Source organism: Aulonocara sp. 'chitande type north' Nkhata Bay, linkage group LG15, assembly GCF_057382095.1.
Source record: "Aulonocara sp. 'chitande type north' Nkhata Bay isolate Kocher_YH1m ecotype deep benthic linkage group LG15, A_spYH_male_GT1.1, whole genome shotgun sequence".
NCBI lineage: Eukaryota > Metazoa > Chordata > Actinopteri > Cichliformes > Cichlidae > Aulonocara > Aulonocara sp. 'chitande type north' Nkhata Bay.
Window position 1 is genome coordinate 35,751,391 of NC_141358.1, and position 18,313 is coordinate 35,769,703.

Below are 18,313 nucleotides of genomic sequence, written 5' to 3' on the forward strand. Positions count from 1 at the left end.
TTGATTATGTGCGAGCGCATGAAGTGAAGAAAAGCAAATTAATTAGGGCAGGAAAGAATAAAATAACCTTATTTAGATAAGACGAGGAGATGTTGAAAAATACATGAAAGGACGAGAATTTTAGTGAAGTAAGAGCGGGGTTTCCTCGTACGTTATGTCATTTATTCATCTTGTACACGTCATGTAGTCAGCCGTCTTTTCATAGCCAAAATCTGAGGAAGTCACAAGTTTCTTAAAAAGATTTTATAATGTGTAAATTAGACTTCCTCAAACTCTGATTTAGAAGGAGAAAAAACTTCCCCAAAATCCCTTTCAACAAGACAGAAAGTCGGAATTCATTTGATATCAGCAAATTTCACAAATCAAATGGTTAAACAGTCCATTTCAAAAAGTCCTGTTTAAAAAACTGAACATAGTAAGTGATCAACATCAAGTCCTCATAAATTTACAGACTACAGGATTTGTATGAAAAAATAAAGTTGGAAGTTCTGAGCATTTATTGACAGATTTCACTGTTCAGCACAAACATTTTATTACATATTCATTAGAAATAAAAATTGTACAGTTTGTCTGTTAGTCTGTTTAAGCTTTTATTAATGTTAGTAATAGTATTGTAATATTTATTTCTTTATTTGCTGTTGCCATGTTGAGCTACAAGAGTTCAAAGATCTGGATTTTAAGAGTAGTCCATAACTTTTCAAGACGTTTAAAGTCGGGGCTTTCTGAAGGCTATTCCAGACGTTTAATGGGGCATTTCTAACTTCTTTAGACCTTCACAAAGGGATGATCCCAGGATCATCCCTTTGTGAAGGTCTAAAGAAGACCCAAACTGTCACCCTCAGATGAAAGGAAAAGGCTCAAGCCTGCCATGAACTGCAAACGTCTGGAACAGCAGCATCACTGTCCACAGTAAAGTGAGTATTGCTGTCTGAGAGGGTATTGATCAAGAAAGAAGCTCCTGCTGCAAAACTGGCAACTTCAACCTCAACTGAAATTTGCAGTTGCCCACATGGACAAGTCAAACAGTTTCTGGAGAAAAGTTTTATGGTCAAATGAGACAAAGATTGAGCTTTTTTGCCTAATGACACTGTACCAGCTGTCAAGCATGGTGGTGGTAGCATCATGCTCTGGGGCTGTTTTGCTGCAAATGGTACTGGTACATTACACAAAGTGGATTGAATAATGAAGGAGAAGCACTACCTCTGAGCTCATCAAATTAATCTCTAATCAACAGTTAGATGCTTGAAACTTGGACACAACTGGATGTTCCAACAGGACAATGATCCTAATGGATAAAGCAGGCTAACTAAATGACCTTCCCAAAGCCCTGACCTCAACCCTATTGAAAATATGTGGACTACACTCAACAGGTGGATCCATGCCAGGAAACGAACAAAATTAACTGAACTCTGAAGTCTATGAATTCTGCCAAGAAGAATGGTTAAATGTCCAGTCAGAATTATGCCAAATGCTTGATGATGGCTACCAAAAGGGTCTGATTGAGGTGCAACCTGCTAAGGAACGTTTCACCAAATATTAATGGTTGTGTATGTATATTTTTGAAACCCACCCCCAAAATAAATTCAAACTTGTGCACGCAATTCTTGTTCAAATAAATGATTAAAACCTCCAAATTACCACAATATTCATGCCCATGCTGAGTGGATGTAAACTTTGTACCATAACTGTACTTCAGTTTACAATATTGGCAAATGAGTCAACACTGTTGGCTCACAGCAAGAGGATTCAGGCTCAGTCTGGGGGCTTTCTGAGTAGCGTTTGCGTGCTCATGGTCGTGCCTGTGTGGTTCTCTATGGGCTCTCTGGCTTCTAGAGTCGGTTTAGGTTTACAGGTGACTCTAAATCAGCCGTAGGTGTGGATATGAGCACGAACTGTTGTCTGTCTATCTCTGTTAGCCCCTGTGAAGGACTTGAAACCTCTCCACCTCTCATCTCATGGCAGCCCTTGAAGTAGTTAAATATATAAGAAAATGAATGATATAAGAATATTGGTGCTATAATTTAGAGCTTCATTGTAGGTGTGTAGTGGTGTTTTCTTTTACTAAAAATTCTAAAAACAAAACATGAACTCAATAAATTCATATTTCTACACTCATTTCAAAGGAGGGAGGGGTTCTCCAAGGGTGAGGACACTGACAGTGGCGCTGCTGTTGTTCCTATAGGGGTGGAGTTTAAGGAGTTTAAAGGGGTGAAGTAGCTGTTAACACCAGAGGGCGTAGGGGCTGCGTTTCCTCCCATCATGAAACCGGGCACAGGGTTGGCCATGCTGGGAGCCTGGCTTAATGTAGGGGCTACTGTGACACCTGGTGGTGCCCATGGTGAAATGTTGCCAGGCGCAGTGGGCCACGGGGCCGCCCACTGGTTTCCTGGAAGCGCCTGCTGGCCCCAAGGCATGCTGGCTGGAGGGTATGTGGGAGATGAGTATGGAGAGCCACCTACAGGATGTGTGGGGAACATAGAGAGAATCTGCGAGCTGGAGAGCACTTGCTGTTGCTGTGGAGGCTCTGACGGAGGAGAAAAATAGTTTTTGTTTTTCAAATAGCGCTACACTATGAGGTGTACTGTTATTACAAATCTGCTGTTTTTAAGAGGAACGCGTCCTTATGTTTACTGATACCTGGGATCTGAGTTTGTGCCAGAGGCTCCCCCAGTGGGGTCGAAAACACTTCCATCAGCTCATTGGTGGATGAGGGCTGCTGGCAGAAACAAGGAGAGAATAAAATATAAATTCTCACCTACATGTTACCTAAAAGTGAGGAGACAGAAGTGTAGTTGTATTACAATCGTCTTATTTTGCGAGATTCCATAATGCTGCACCAAAGCTATTATAATGAGCTACAACTAAACTAATAAGTGACACTGGGGGTGAAAAAAATTATTAATTAGGATCAAAGCTAGACTTTAGTTAAAAAGTTAAACTTAAACACAGTGAGCACCTGTAAAAGTATAATATACAAATAATATCATATACAAGTATACAAGAAAGATGTATACATATAGCACTATAAAATCACAATTTATTAAAGAAACTAACTGTGAAAATAATATAAACCAAACTAAAAATAGTCACGAATAACTAAAAGAGTAAGGTCATGAACCCAAGTGTCTAAAATGACTTTCCTCCTCAGGCAGGCTGCGCTCAGCCTGAGAGAGGGGACGAGGAGTTCGGACAAGCCTCCCTTTGGAGGTTTGGAGACCCCAGGGTAAAACCACAATCAACTGGAGAGATCGCATATCTAATCTGGGACAACTTCAGGATCCCCTGGGAAAAATCAGAAACTGGGAGACACTGCTGCTTAGCCTCCTACCATTTCAACCCAACTTTGGACACTTGCTTTTGTCAGCTATTTCATGTGAAATATGGCTGTTATCTCACATAAAAACTTGTATTGTTGTTTTATACCTGCTTTGTCTGCTGTGATGAAACATCTGGCTGTGGGCTGAACAGATCTTCAAGAGCTGGTTCCTGTAAAGTAAGCAAGTCCATGTATAAAAACACAGAAATATTTTGTTTAAATTTGGGATCACCTTCATTTAGAAAAAGTGAAGATGATTAAAAATAATGAACCTCTGCTGCTGAGCTCTTGTGTAGAACCAGTAAAGAAGCGCCCTAAAACAGAAAAAAAAACCAACAGTGGTGAGTGAAAGCTAACAAATAAACCAACCAAAAGCACAGGGACAAAAAAAAAACTTCTTTCTGACTTGTGTTGGTGTCTCTGCAGGCTGCTGCGAGATCTCTCGGTCCACATGCTGACAAACTTCCTGGATGTCGAGGAACACTGGATGTGCCTGAGAGACACAGATAAAACATCTTACTGCTGTGCAAACTCTTAACAGGCCAATGCAGCCACATGCAAAACAAACTATAGTGACAATCATTCTCGTTCACGATGAGCTGGCTTTTTAAAGTTTGCTTTGCATGCCTGTTTTGAGGAGAATGTAAGTAAGTAAGTAAAATGTATTTATATAGCGCTTTTCACAGATAAAAATCACAAAGTGCTTTACAACACAAGAAATGGAAATATAAAACAATGTAACAGTAAATAAAACAGCAATGTAATACAATAAAACAATAAAAAAACAAAGGAGGAAATTATTCAAATGCTTTTCTAAATAAAAATGTCTTAAGCTGTTTTTTTTAAAAGAATCAATGGAGTACGTGCAGCGTAGAGACAGTGGAAGAGAATTCCACAACCGTGGTGCCAAAGTCTGAAAGGCACGATCACCACGAGTTTTAACCCTCTCAGGCTCAAATTAAACTTTTTGTTGCTAATGCACAACCAAGTCCTGCAGTGGTACTTCTGAGTAAAAAAAACCTCATAAAATATGTTTGTGGGGTAATCAGGTTGTTAGTTTTTAACTGTTGCAAATCGGCAACGCCTGCCTCAAGAGGGTTAAAACGAGTGCGCGGTACCACCAGCAGTCTCTCATCTAATGAGCTTAAAGCTCGAGAAGATGAATGTGGTTTCAGCAGGTCAGATAAATATTGGGGAGCTTGACCATGTAGGGCCCTAAAGGTTAGAACTAAAATTTTAAAATGAAACCTAAAACTTACAGGCAACCAGTGAAGGGAGGCTAAAACTGGAGTAATATGAGATCTTCTCTTGGTGCCTGTTAAGAGACGGGCTGCAGCATTCTGCACAGTCTGAAGACGATTTAAGGCTGATTTGTTAAAACAAGTAAAAAGAATTGATTGAATTGATAAACTCTTTTGCAAGAATATCAGATTACTCAATTAACTGGTCAAAATCTACAGTCCTACCGATTAATTGCTCCTTCCATAATTCCTCTTCTACACCACTGCAATCGGGAAATATAAAATATTTAGGTATTAATGTTTCTCCCAAGCTTGCAGATCTAACTAAATTAAACCATATCCCACTTTTAAAGAAGGTAGAAGATGATCTGGCTAGATGGAAATGTCTACCCATATCACTCATGGGAAGGGTTGCCGCTATAAAAATGATGGTCTTACCAAAAATAAATTATTTATTCTCAATGATCCCAACTAAACCGCCACAAGATTGGTTCAGATCGCTAGATTCATGTATGTCCAAATTCCTTTGGAAAAATAAACCCCCACGTATAAGCTTAAAAACACTACAAAAGACCAAGGATAAAGGAGGACTAGAACTGCCTAACTTTCAGCACTACTTCTTAGCCAACAGGCTTCAGTTTATCTCAGGATGGCTAAAACACACCCTCTTAGATGAACCTTGGCTAGATGTAGAACAAGCACTTTGCAATAATCTAGAGATCTCAGACCTACCATTTATCAGCTCAAACATCCAACGACATGAATGCTTTAAAAGCATCAACATCAGCTCTTCTCTGACAGCATGGTGGGAGTTTCTAAAATTGACGGCGTCTTCATTAATCCCATGCAAACGTACACCTATCTGGAACAACCCTGACATATTACAAAACAATAATATGATAAACTTTTCAGATTGGAGTGGTAAAGGAATCAAATATTTAGAACATATACTAGAAGGAACAGAATTTATTTCATTTGACGGACTAGTTACAAAATATGGGATCAACAAGAAAAGATTTTTAGAATATCAACAAATTAAATCCATAGTAAAAAAGAAATTTAAACCGGGTCAAGTTGAACTACAAACACCACCAAGTGTGGTTCAATTTCTTACTCTTAAAACCCCCAAATTACTATCCAAAATATACAGAATGCTTTCTAAAACAGATGAATCAATATCACTTCCTATTGCAAAATGGGAAGCGGATTTATCAGTTAACTTAGACCTAAACTTCTGGTCTCAGATTTGCTTAAAAACCTTTCATCTAATTAGAAATCCCAGTCTTCAATTAATTCAATACAAAATATTACATAGAGTGCACTATACAGGTCATCGGATGTTCAAGATGGGCTTTACGTCTACCAACAACTGCTCACACTGCCAAACCAATTCACCGGACAATTATATCCACGCTCTTTGGTTCTGTCCACCAGTTCAGAAGTTTTGGCGCGAGATATGTGAAGACTTATCAAAGTGTCTGAAATGTAACATTCAAACTTCACCCTTAGTGTGTTTGTTGGGCAGCTTAGATAATGTCACTTCAGAAAAGAATATAGCCCATATGGTTTTCACTGCCCTATGCATAGCCAAGAAAACAGTCCTCATGAACTGGAAAAATAAAAATAATCTTAATTCTAACCAATATAGAAATTATCTATTAGATTACATTAGTCTTGATACAGCCTCTGCCACCACATCAGATCAATCGCTCTGGGCTCCTTTGATCAGCTCCATCACCTAGTGGGGGTGGGGGGTCATAGTTTGGTCCCGCCTTCACTGTTGTGATTGGTGTGGGGGTAGGGACAGGCTTAGGGCGTCGGGGGGTTCCCCGGAGGCATCTTCCTTGGGGGGCTCAACCCGGGGTAGCGGTCATGTCCGGTTAGGGGCTCTGTTGGCTCTCAGGTGACTGTTTCCTCGCGGCTGCGTGCAGCGGGGCTAGGGGAGGGTCTGTGCTGACGGACGTGGGTTACTGACCTGGTAGCCTGGCTGCCCCTGGGTGGGTCCGGGATGGGCGTGAGGTTCTGGGGGCGCTCCGTCTCTGGGCTGGGACCCGGACCGGGCCTCGGGGGCTTGGGTCCTGGTTGGTGTGTTGCTGGGGTTGTGGGCGGGTGGGTGCATGGGGGCCCAGCCCTGGAGCAGGGTGCCGCCGGTGCATCGAGCCACCTGGGGGGCTCTTCAACTGGTGGGGGAGATTGTCACATCTTGCAGGAGCTTTCCTCTCCTCAGGAGCTCCCTCTGCAGGAGGGGGAGATACAGGAGAGGTGGAGGAAGATCTCAGCCTGGGTGTTTATTGTCTTATGTAGTCTGGAAGATGAGTGGATGGTGGGGTGGGTGCAGTTTTCTCTGTGGTGGGGTTGGGTGGACTGTCCCAGGCTCTGTGGGGCCGGGAGGCGCTGCTGCACTGGGCCCGGTCTGGATGGGCCTGGGCCCCCTTTCCCTGGCGGGTCGTGGAGTATGGGGGTGCCTACTGGGGTCAGCGGGGGAGCTGGCCCCAGGGAGGGGTCACTTGCCCCTCCCTTCCTTCCCTCCCCATCTCCAGCTGCCTCCCTCTTCCCGCTCCACCACAACCACCCACACATGCAGGACCTTGGAGTAGGGGTATGTCACCAGGGTGCAGAGGAGGCACTGCAACTCCCCCTGGCTTCTGCTCCGCAGCTGCTGAGTGAGCCCTCATCTGGGACTCTCCTCAGCTCTTTCTGGGACAGTGGCGCAGCTGCCCCTCTGTTGGTCTTCCTTGGTCTCTTGTGTTCTGGGGGCCTCTGGATGTCTGGAGTTTTGATCTCCTCCATACCTGCTTCATGCCCTGGAGGACGGGGCTGTGGCCCCCCCACACCCTCTAGCAGATTATTACAAGAAGGAACCTTTTAAAAAACAAAAAACAAGCGCGTCCATGCTCACAGGTGTACACATGGGTGATCACACCCACAAACTACACCCTTTTTGGCTCCTACCTCAAAGCACACTGTGTTCTGTTGATCTTATGTGCTGCACAATGATGTTTAATATTTGGTATTTGCTGTCATATTCCCATATATCATTGTGATGTTGTTTGTTCTGTTGCTCTTGTTCTCTTCTGCTTGTTTTCTTTTTTCTTTCTCAGCAGGTGACCCAGGTGATTGATATATGCATTTTTTTCTTCTCTGCCCATTCTGTTGGTTTTTGTCTTTTGCCCTTCTCCCCCGTCCCTCTTCTCAGCTGTTTCTCTTTCCCTCTTTCTTTCTCCCCTTCTTTCCCCCAGTCAAGTCTGTCCCGTATTCAGTAAGTGAAAATAAAAGAAACAATAAAAGGTGAATCAAATGGACCATTACGGCAAGGCTGGGATGGTCAATTTGGTAAAGTAAATCCGTTGGGCATCTTTCTTTGCCTTTAGACAACAATTCTGATGGCAAAAGAGCCAAACAGGACAGGCAAAAAAAAAAAAAAAAAAAAAAAAAAAAAAAAAAAAAAATTAAAATCGGTACTTTCTATATTGTTTGCTGTGTGTAGACATAAGTTCTATAACTTATGATCAAACAAACAAACAGAATAAATAATCTGACATTGTTCAGGCACACAGGCTGGACTGCAAATAAGTGGAAAAGCAGCCAATGTCCAAAGAAAATCTTTAAAAGACTTTTCTACAGCCTGAGGAGCTATTGCCCCAAACCACCCTTGATTTCTTCAACAAAATATGAAGAAATCAAGGGTGGCTCAAGAGTTTTTCACAGTATTACATATGTATATGTATCAGTAAATTATCTCTTTTCCCTGCCCTTGAGCACCACAACATGTGAACACAAAGGTTTCTCTGTACTGAAGAAATCACAAGTAGATATGCATGACAATTTCTTTAGTGCTTCTTAACATTTTGTCTTTTAAATTTGAATCCCCCCAAAATGAACTCCCTTAAATTAAAGCATTTCATCATCAACTGACATGTTTTCATACAATACCCAACATTAACATAAACACAACTAGTGGTTAAATTGCTGCACACAATAAAGACTTTGACTGACTGCAGACAGCAGAACAGTAGTCTCAGAGGGCTTACCAAAACAAACCCTATTTGTTTGCATGTCATGGAAAAAACGCCTCTCAGCGTGTGATGCCCCATTGCGAAAAAAAAAAAAGAGAAAAGAAAAGAGAAGCTAAAAAAGAAAAAAAAAAAACAAGTAAAAAGACACAACTATAGTAGTCTAAACAGGAGGAAATAAAAGCATGAATAATCATCTCAAGTTCAGGCTTTGACACCATTAGTCTGAATTTTGAAATATTCCGTAAATGCTGCTCGAGCAAGCTAACTGTATTTATTTAGAATGAACTTTAATGCTACACAGATAAATACACTGCACAGAAATTGAGGTTTCTCTCCTCCGTCCAGACTGAATCTGTCAAACATGCACTGCTACTGTGAGCAGTAAATTGCAAAAAAATGCCTCCTGCATGAAAATGTATATTTTCATTGAGCCTGGCTCTGCTGGAGGTTTCTTCCTGTTTAAAGGCAATTTTTCCTTCCCACTGTCGCCAAAGCGCTTGCTCATAGGAGTCATATGATTCTTGGGTTTTTCTCTGTATGTATTATTGTAGGGTCTACCTTACAATATAAAGCACCTTGAGGCGACTGTTGTTGTGATTTGGCGCTGTATAAATAAAATTGAATTCATTTGAATTTCATCTAATTTTTTTAATATATCAGAAGGTTACTGGTCCATTCTGTACCCCACCTCTCACAGCTGCGATAGGGTCCAGCCCCCCTGTGACCCTGATAAGCTGAAGAGAATGGATGGTTTGATGGTTAAATGAAGTTAAATAATGCTGATAAATCATGTCAGCATTAAATTGCATTGCGGTGGCTCAGTATTTTTTTATGTGCTTAAACAACTATACTTGCTATATGTGCCCACTGGAGGAGTTATAGTAAACATTTTTGCTAATAAATGACTTATTAAATCATTTTTATATAATAATCTATTAAATGTTTATATGTTATGTGGCAGTATTAGCAGTATTAGCATTAATATTAGCAGTATTTAATAACACCACCTGTTTCTGCTTTAGTACTGTGTTTCGTTACCAGGTTAGCCATCTTGATGTAGAAGAGGATGTAGTTGTCTTGATGCTGGTAGATGTAAGCCAGAGCTCTGGGGTCAGACTCATCTTTGGTCAAAGAGCTGATCCTGCTCCTCTCATGGTCGTGAAGAACAGCCTGAAATGAGGATTTATCTTTTATTTATTATACAAGAAACTCTAACCACCAAAATAAGAACAGCTTTATGATACTGATCCTCAGCACTTGTGTAAATATCATCTCCACCTCTTAAGATTTTCCAGTTTTGGAAAATAAACTGCAGTGTAATAAAATACTTTTATTATGCAATCCAAGCATGAACTGTCCACTGAAGAATCACAGTCATTTTAAGACTAACTATCAACCTAAAGGGGGCGCTACAATTTGAGGACAACACAACACATGTTGGGAAATCCCTTGCTTGACTCACCCCGGTCCTTTCATCCAGAATTTTCAAGCCACTGGAGGAAATTTTCAACCAAATTCTCCTCTTGTGGATTCCCTGTTTCCTTCCTGCTACCTCAAAGCCCTTTAGCACACACACATTCACACAACAGCACAGCACAGGTGAGCTGAATAAGAAGTAAACATGAAATGACAGACATATATTCCAATGAGATAAGTCAGAGCACACATAAAAAGCGAGATGAATCTCACATTAAGGAGTAAAGCTAAACGAATTAACCGACAGAACAGTTCTGACATATTTCACAGTCATTGTGTCTACGATTGATGTAACACCACCAGTAAGCATGCCGGGACAGCCGGAGGGAACATTGTATCTGCAGCCAGAAGTGGTCTGCTGAAAGGACCTCTTACAAACCAGGATGTACAGATCATTGCTGCTAACAAAAAAGCAAGTGCTTTCTTTGATGGTTTACTTTGTGAAATTGTTTTAATCCATGATTTACAGCCACAAAAACATTGGCAGTGGATCTGTTTCAGTCCCAATCGATCTGGGTAGGTTTTCTAAGCACTTTTTCCTACTGGAAGCTGTGTCTTTGCTATTGCTGAGTGTGTGGTTTGGGTGGTTTTCGCAGGTTGCTTTTTATATTATATTTCATAAAGGTGTCCTCTTCTCAGCATTATACACATTTTATTGATAAATTATTATATTTAAATTGTATAAAATATATAGGTCTCAAAACATGCAACAAGTATACCGTGCAAAAGTCTTGAGTCACACTTCCAAGCAGCCAGATGTTCTCGCGGTTTTTTAAAACTGGTCTTGACAAACATCAGGCATGGCTCGAGACCTTTGCACAGTACTGTACACAGCTTACATTATTCCTATGCAAAGCTGCGATTCTGCAGTTGCTATCAAACAATCACCCAGAGACCCTGAATTGGCCTTCACAGCAGTCAGATCTGTGTCAAACACATCCTGAGCTACTCCACAGTCACCTGCACAAAGTTCACTCTTTGATTCTATTTGCTGAGTGATTTGTGGTTTGGCTCCTGCCGTCTGTATTTTTATACTCGTTACTATGATGTCCTTCCTGTGACTGCGATCGGTGACTCACACCAGTGCTGTAGTGTGTTTCTTCTAACTGTGTTGTAATGTATTGTGTATGGTATAAACATTTATATTCAAAGCAGTGTGTGTGTGATCGCTGATTGCAGTTTAAAGTTATTCACACTACATTAGATGCATGCTGACACTGACGGTCTTGACAGATCGCACAAGTGTGATTACAATTTTGAGTGATTGTGACCTCGCTCTGTCCGTTCCCCGTGGACCGTGTCTGTTTATCGTTTATTATTGTTTCCCCCCTTTTTTGACTTTTTACAAAAGCTGTGGTGCGCTTCTCCAAACAAACTCTCACTGCATCATGCAAAGTCCTTTGAGATTAGAAGAACACGTCAGGAGTCAACAGGATGTCAGAGGCATTACAAGCCATTTTTCCACAGCAGGAATGTTCCCACAACTCATTTTCTTTCTGAAAAAACAAAGACACTGCTCATTCATCAAACATAGAGTTAAAACTGTGTTAAGGAAGAGTTTCTTTTTAAAAAATATTTAATAATAATGCTTTGTCAAATTCAAATGCCATCAGAAAGGTCTACAAAGGTCCAAAAACTACACATCGAGTCTGTTTCTGACAGTTTTCAGTCTGCAGTCTGTGAGTATTTAAAACCTTGTAGTTAGCAAATAAACTCAAACACAAAGAAAAACTTTAAGATCTGAACTCACTGATGCATGCTCTTCCACTGAAACAAACAGCAATCAGGAGCTTTTCCTACGTATGACTCATATCATAGACAGTGCATAAAAAATGTGCATGAAACAATACGTGTTAACTTACATCACAGAGGCTTCCTCTAAAAATAACCATAGATTTAACACTCTGCATGGAGCTGGATTTAAGTGGTTAAAGTTAGTTTTTAGAGCCTGTGCAGCACCGTCACATGCCAGTACAGATGTGTTGCTGCTAAAAGACTTACATTTAGCTAACTAATAACACTGATATCTCAGTGGAAAACAAGGAAACTGAAACTAAAAAGCAGTCTAAGGGAGTCCTTTCTGTACTGCCCCCGGCCTCACAGATGGGTTTTATATTAATAAACAAAAAAATGGATACACTGTCCACTTTCACTCTCTGTCTCTGAAGCACTGAGTGGCTCTTCTTTGTTGGCTAGCTGCCTTTGTTAGCTGTAATGTTATATGTAATGTAATGTAATGTTTGAGTTGTAATTGAACTGCTAGTTTAGTGTCTTTTCTTTCGCTGTGACAGTTTTTTAGAGTAGGGCTCTGAGGTGTAAATTAACCTTAACACATGTGATGTTTTGTTTTCACTTTAAAAGCAAGGCAGATCTTTATAATGACCTGCAGAGCTCAAGTCAAAAACGGAGTCAGTAAACCAAACGGTGTAGTGGCTTTGGCCTTCTTTTATATACAGTCTATGGTTAAAAAACTAAAACAGAAGACAGAAAGTAAGTTCTAACTGTCAACACTACTGAATCTGAATACTTAAGATTGGGATCTTTAAGTACAGTATAGCACATGATTTTCTTTTCTGTTGCTTGTCACCTAACTTACTTTAAAGATTTATTCCTTTCTTTTTAGATGGAAGGGTCACCACAAGACAACAAGGACTTTCTTATTTTTCATTTTTATCTTGGAACCAAAAATGTCTGTGATAACTTTCATGCAAATCCTCCATTAGATATTGAGACATCTGAGCGCTGACCGAAATGGACAGAAGGACAGAAAAAATATATCCTCCCAGATCTTGACGTAGCTTTTAAATACTTTTGCTGTGATGCTTAAAAAAATATTGGTCTGTGAAATACAAGTACCTCCAAATGATAACATTAATCTCAGCAGTCATGAAATATTAAACGTCTGGTGTTTATCTTTGATTTTTTTCTCTGATAAAGTGAAAAAATGAAGATTGATCTTACAGGAAATCAACCAGTTTAATCAAGAGCAGACAGAAGTCAGTTTACTTTGGCGGTGGACTACCTTTAGTTTCATCATGGAGTCTCTGCACATCTTTTCTCCGAGGGCGTCGGGTACTGGGTCCATGCCAATCAGCTTGGCTTTGTAGCGAACTCCTTCCCCGTGGAAGCGAGACATAGTATCCATGGATACCATGGTAGCCCCTGGGAACCACGAAGAGAGGACATAAAGGGTCAAATTATTATGAGGATGAATTTGTGTGAGAGCACAGAAATTCTTACATGTGTATATTTTGGTTAATTAACGGATTTAGGATAATGTTTGTGTGTCACAATTTCACTAAAACCTATGTGTATTTGTGTATTTGATGTCCGCACGCCTTCAAATCATGTGTTTACAAAGATTGCAGTATTTGTGGTTTATATGAGTAAATATTTGTGTGTATGTATCTAAAACTATGCGTATGTGTACACAGGGCGTTCCTTGTGTGTAAGCAAACTGCAGAGCAAGCATCTAACTGATGCCGAGTCAGTGTTTCAATCCATTTCCCGACATGAAACAGGTAATTTAGCAATAATGCAAAAGTGTGACTGTAGCAAAGGTCGACTCCTAAACGGCTTCATTTGCGTCACGTAACAGTTTTACGGGATTTTAGTCACTGTTTAGTTCGAAGGTGAACACAAACAGACCGACACAAAGCTACAGACTGGCAACAAATTAAAGGGAAATCAACACAATTCAGCTCATTTCAGTTTTATTTCTATAGTTCCAAATCACAACAACAGTTGCCTCAATGTGTTTTATATGTTAAAGTAAACAATCGACAATAATACAGAGAAAACCCAAAGCAGTTGATGACCCTTCTAACAAGCCCTTGGCGACAGTGGGAAGGAAAAACTCCCTTTTAACCTCTGGCAGAACCAGGCTTAGGGAGCCGCAGCTATCTGATGGCTTGATTTGATGCTGGACTGCAGGATATTTTTCTCAAAAGATCAGCCCAGAAACCTGCCCAGTGTCTAGCTGGGCTGACATTTGGTGACCGTGAAGCCCATAGCACATGACTGACTCTCCACTCAGTCTCCACTCATGCCCTATGGGTGACATAAATTAAGCAATATAAATAAGTAAAATTTTATTTCTATATGACCTTTTGAGACAAAGATCACAAAGTGCATCACAACTAAACAGGAAGCGTGTTAGCAGAATTGTCCAGGTAGCTTTCACTGCCGTTGGTATAGAAATGCCTCACCTCTCTGTTGTTGTCAATGGACTATTTCTGCTGACACGGTCAGATCAACCCCTGCACTGACATGCTCAGGCCTCTAGGAAAGGTGCGTTGGGTTTCTTTACATATCAAATCAATAAGGAGCTTTCACTTCACCAGCTTGTGTGCAAGTCTTCTATATTAATTTTTTATTTCTATGTGTTCATTTGAAGACACACATTCCAGCTATAAACGGCTACAGTGGATGACATTTAGATGTTATAGCTACACTGGCAAATAAAAGTTGAACTACCAATCTGTGTCACACTTCATGAACTTATCAGTTCTGATTTATAGTTTTCTTGTGAGAATTTGGTAGTTTTGGTCCTCTAAAGAAGTCGAAGCTCCTGCAACACTCGTGGTATAAACTTTGCTGCTTGACCAGCCCGTTTCAACTTGTGGCCTTCATCGGGGTGCTTGGTAACAATTTCCCAGCTAACACAGGCTGTCGTACTTTGATTTACACCGTAGGAAAATACCAGTGCTGAGCAGTCATAGCATCGTTAAAAAAAAGAGAACTGGATAAGATCAGAACTTAGAAATATGTTGCTTCTGTTGGCTCAGATAACAGACATCTGTGAATGCTTTGGACTTTACAGCCCATGAAATCCAATATTCACTTCAGGGTCCGACATCTTTTTAATCACACTTGCTCTTCTGCTCTTAGCCGCTTCTGACTTAAGCAGTGTTTGATAACGTAGACCGGAATCTTTTCCCAAGAGCTTTGAATCATGCTTCGAATGAGTGAAAGTCTTGGAATATTTCGCAACTTGGCAGATACTTTAATTTAAGACATAGTTTTCTTCTGATTAAAGTCAGAATCACTGAGATTGCATTTCTCGAAAATCTTAATTGCAAATTTATTCAGAAATTGCTTTTGTTCCAGATCAGCTGCAACTCACATGGCTTTAAAACTTGTGATTTTCTGTGCCTTGTGTTTTATTTGAAACTGTAAAGCACTTTGTCTAGAAAATATTAACTACAAAAGATGCAGAGCTGCTTTAGGTCAGTTGTAGCAATGTTGTGCTGACTGTGGAGCCCATTTGAGTACCAAGAACTCATTGTCGTGTTCAAGAAACCAGTCTAAGATCATAAATCCATCATTGTACCCTGTAGTTATAAAGGGATGGACATGGTCAGCAGCAATACTCAGGTAAGCTGTGGCTGTTTAACGATGCTCAGTTGGTAATAAGGGGCCCAAAGTGTGCCAAGAAAATACCCCCCCACACCATCACATCAACGAGCTGTTCAGCAGCCTGAACTGTTGATATAAGGCAGGTTTGCCCCATGTTTTCATGTTGTTTATGCAAAATGTTGACCCTATCATGTGAACAACAGAAACTGACACTCATCAAACCAGGCAATGCTTTTCCAGTCTTGTGTTGTCTGTTTTTGGTGAACCTGTGTGAACTGTGGTTCAGTTTCCTGCTCTTGGCTCCAAGGTGTGGTCTGCTACTGTAAGTTCAGAGCTCTTCTGCGTACAGTAGCTTGGTTGTAACAAGCTACTGTACGCAACTATGTAACAAGCTTTCTTTATTTGAGTTTTTTCCCAATGTTGTGATTATTTAGAAGATTTGTTAGTTATTTTCATGCTCTTAGTTAAAAAAAAAGAGTTTCTTGTGTTTCCTTTAGTGTAAAGTTATTGTGTGTATGCATTTGTCTCCTGTGTCCTTGCGTTTAGTTTCACGTCCTTTGTGTCATTATTCATGTCGGTTTCAGCTGTCTCATTTCCCCCGTTTCTATTTCCTCAAATGAACCCTTTGTGTATTTATTGCGCTGCCTTCCTTTTGCTTTTTGTCTTTGCGTCTCTGTTGTCTTCTCCCATTTATTGGCAGTAAATTGGATTACATTTGTTTTTCTTTCACAGATTTTAATTTTGGATCGCAAACTAGCCATCATTCAAGTGCTTTGTGTTTTATTCCCGCCTGCCTTTGGAGTCTGCTTTTGGCTCCCTTTGCATCTGACCAGTCTCCTCTGACCTCTGTCATCAGCAAGACCCTTTTGCTCAGAACTGCCGCTGTATGGATATTTTCTCCTTTCCAGAGAAAGCCATATGGGAAAAATCCCAGTAGATACGCAGTTTCTGAATTATTCAGACTATCTGGCGCCAACATTCAAAGTTGCATAGGTCACCTTTCTGCTTGATTCTAATGCTCGGTTTGAGTCTCAGCAGTTCATTTTGATCATGTCTACTTGCCAAAATGCACCGAGCTGCTGCCATGTGATTGGCTGAATAGATATGTGTTAATGAACAGTTAAAGAGGTGTACCTTATAAAGTGGCTGTGGGTTTTATTTGAGAGCTACAGTCTAAAGTGATCATATTCTCATAAAATCATGATTGCTCTTGATGGCAGTTAATGTGTCAAAGACGTCTCTAAAAAAGATTATGTAATATCTACTGTCGGAGATTAAAGTTCCTCTGACAGTCCGTCATTTTGCTGACCACACAGCTGCTTTGCAAATGGAAACGCCTAAACTGTTGAAATTTACACCTCATAAACAGACATTTATCCGCTTCACATGAAAGCTTCTTGCAGCTGGAAATGTGCCACATGATTTACAGCCACCGTGTAAGCTCATATTTTTCTCCCACAGCTGGAACAGGACATAACAGAAGAACAAAACAAAGCGTTACCTGCAAAAGCTTTCAGTTCCCATCAAATCTCAACAAACTCACTGTGCTAGGACTAACAGCCAAACATACTGTGATATTGTCAGCGCTGTTTATATTATGCATGGAAAGTGCAATTTAGACCCACTAACTTAAAGTAAATAGTGGCTCTTTGGCAGAACTGCTAGTCTGTTTTTAAAAGCTCATAAGATTTTCATTTTACTTAAAGGTTTATTCCTGGTGCTTAGTTTTAAAATCCCATAAAGATCAGAATCTTGGCAGCTGAGCCCAAAATAGCCCAGCTGGAAATGAGCTCTGTGTGCCACAACATGCAATGCCAGTGGAAAAATAAGCAAGCAGAAGGGAGTTCACCTGGGCAGCTGATGTGAAAGCTGAAGATAACTTCTGAGGCTTTATGTATCTGCTTCAAATGTGCAGCGATTAGAGGAAACAGTTTGAAGAGCCTGGATGAAAATAGATCCAGAGCCAGACTCAGTCAGAGGCGTTTAGCACACACTGCAACTGAACAGCAGTAAAATATGCCTTTGCTTACAGTCTAAGCACATCCACGCTTTGCATTGTTAGCCTTTCATGCAGCTTTGCGTCATTCTGGAGGGAGCACTCTTTACTGACATTATTAACTTTGAACCTTACGGTCAGCTGAGACCAAACACTTGTACCTGTTATACTTGCTGTGACAGTGGTTTGGCTCAGCGCAGGAAAACTTCCAGCCGTTTGCTGTGTCTCCATCACGATGACGTCTGCTTAGAAAATCAACGCAAGCAGGACAGAGGATCCCGTGAAAACAGTGAGCCTGTCACAATTGCTGGCTGCAAAACAGAATTTGAAAACCAAAGGTATTTTGTAAAACAATCCCTCTAGTACTTCTGGTAGTATTGTAGATTTTTTGAATCTAAAAGCAGAAGACTAAAACCTTTGATCCACCTCACCTGCTCAGAGTGTGTTTCTGCTCTCTCCCTGCTGCTTGGCTTGTCTGCAATATCTCAGAGTCAAAGGTCAGGCTGCAGATTCACTGGTGATATATTAACATCCGCTGGGAGGCCCAATTACATGGGAATCCTTGTAGACTGAAGAAGGTCTAATAGGAAGGACAGACAGTTCATGGTAATTTCCCTCTCAGGGGATGAATGTGAGGTCATGCCTTTCCCTCAAGGACAGATTTGGGTGGTATTTTCTTAAAATAACAGCTGAGGTTCTCTGAAAAACTCTGCAGGAAGGGTGGTTGAGAGAAGCCAGAAAAGAGCAAATGCTGAAAACAAAGGAAAGATAAGGATAAAAGTTTACAAACATATCAGACAGATATGTTTTCAGAAATAAGTAGATGAAATATTAATTGCGATGTTATGTAATCCCTCATAATACCACAAAAGGATTCCCTTCGTTTAAAATTGTTATTCTGTTTGTACTC

General features: G+C 40.5%; 1 protein-coding gene across 1 annotated transcript; it reads right to left on the reverse strand.

Moving 5' to 3' along the window:
* Window positions 1–57: 57 nt before the first annotated feature.
* On the reverse strand, window positions 58–17,876 carry LOC147313541 (uncharacterized). Its single transcript, XM_086263181.1, has 10 exons — window positions 17,835–17,876; window positions 17,565–17,714; window positions 13,072–13,211; window positions 10,036–10,134; window positions 9,612–9,743; window positions 3,723–3,809; window positions 3,589–3,630; window positions 3,424–3,486; window positions 2,638–2,716; window positions 58–2,524 (listed from the first exon to the last, which is right to left on the reverse strand). The coding sequence occupies exons 2-10, from the start codon at window positions 17,632–17,634 to the stop codon at window positions 2,118–2,120; spliced, it is 1,119 nt and encodes a 372-aa protein (XP_086119307.1). The 5' UTR covers window positions 17,635–17,714; window positions 17,835–17,876; the 3' UTR covers window positions 58–2,117.
* Window positions 17,877–18,313: the final 437 nt, after the last annotated feature.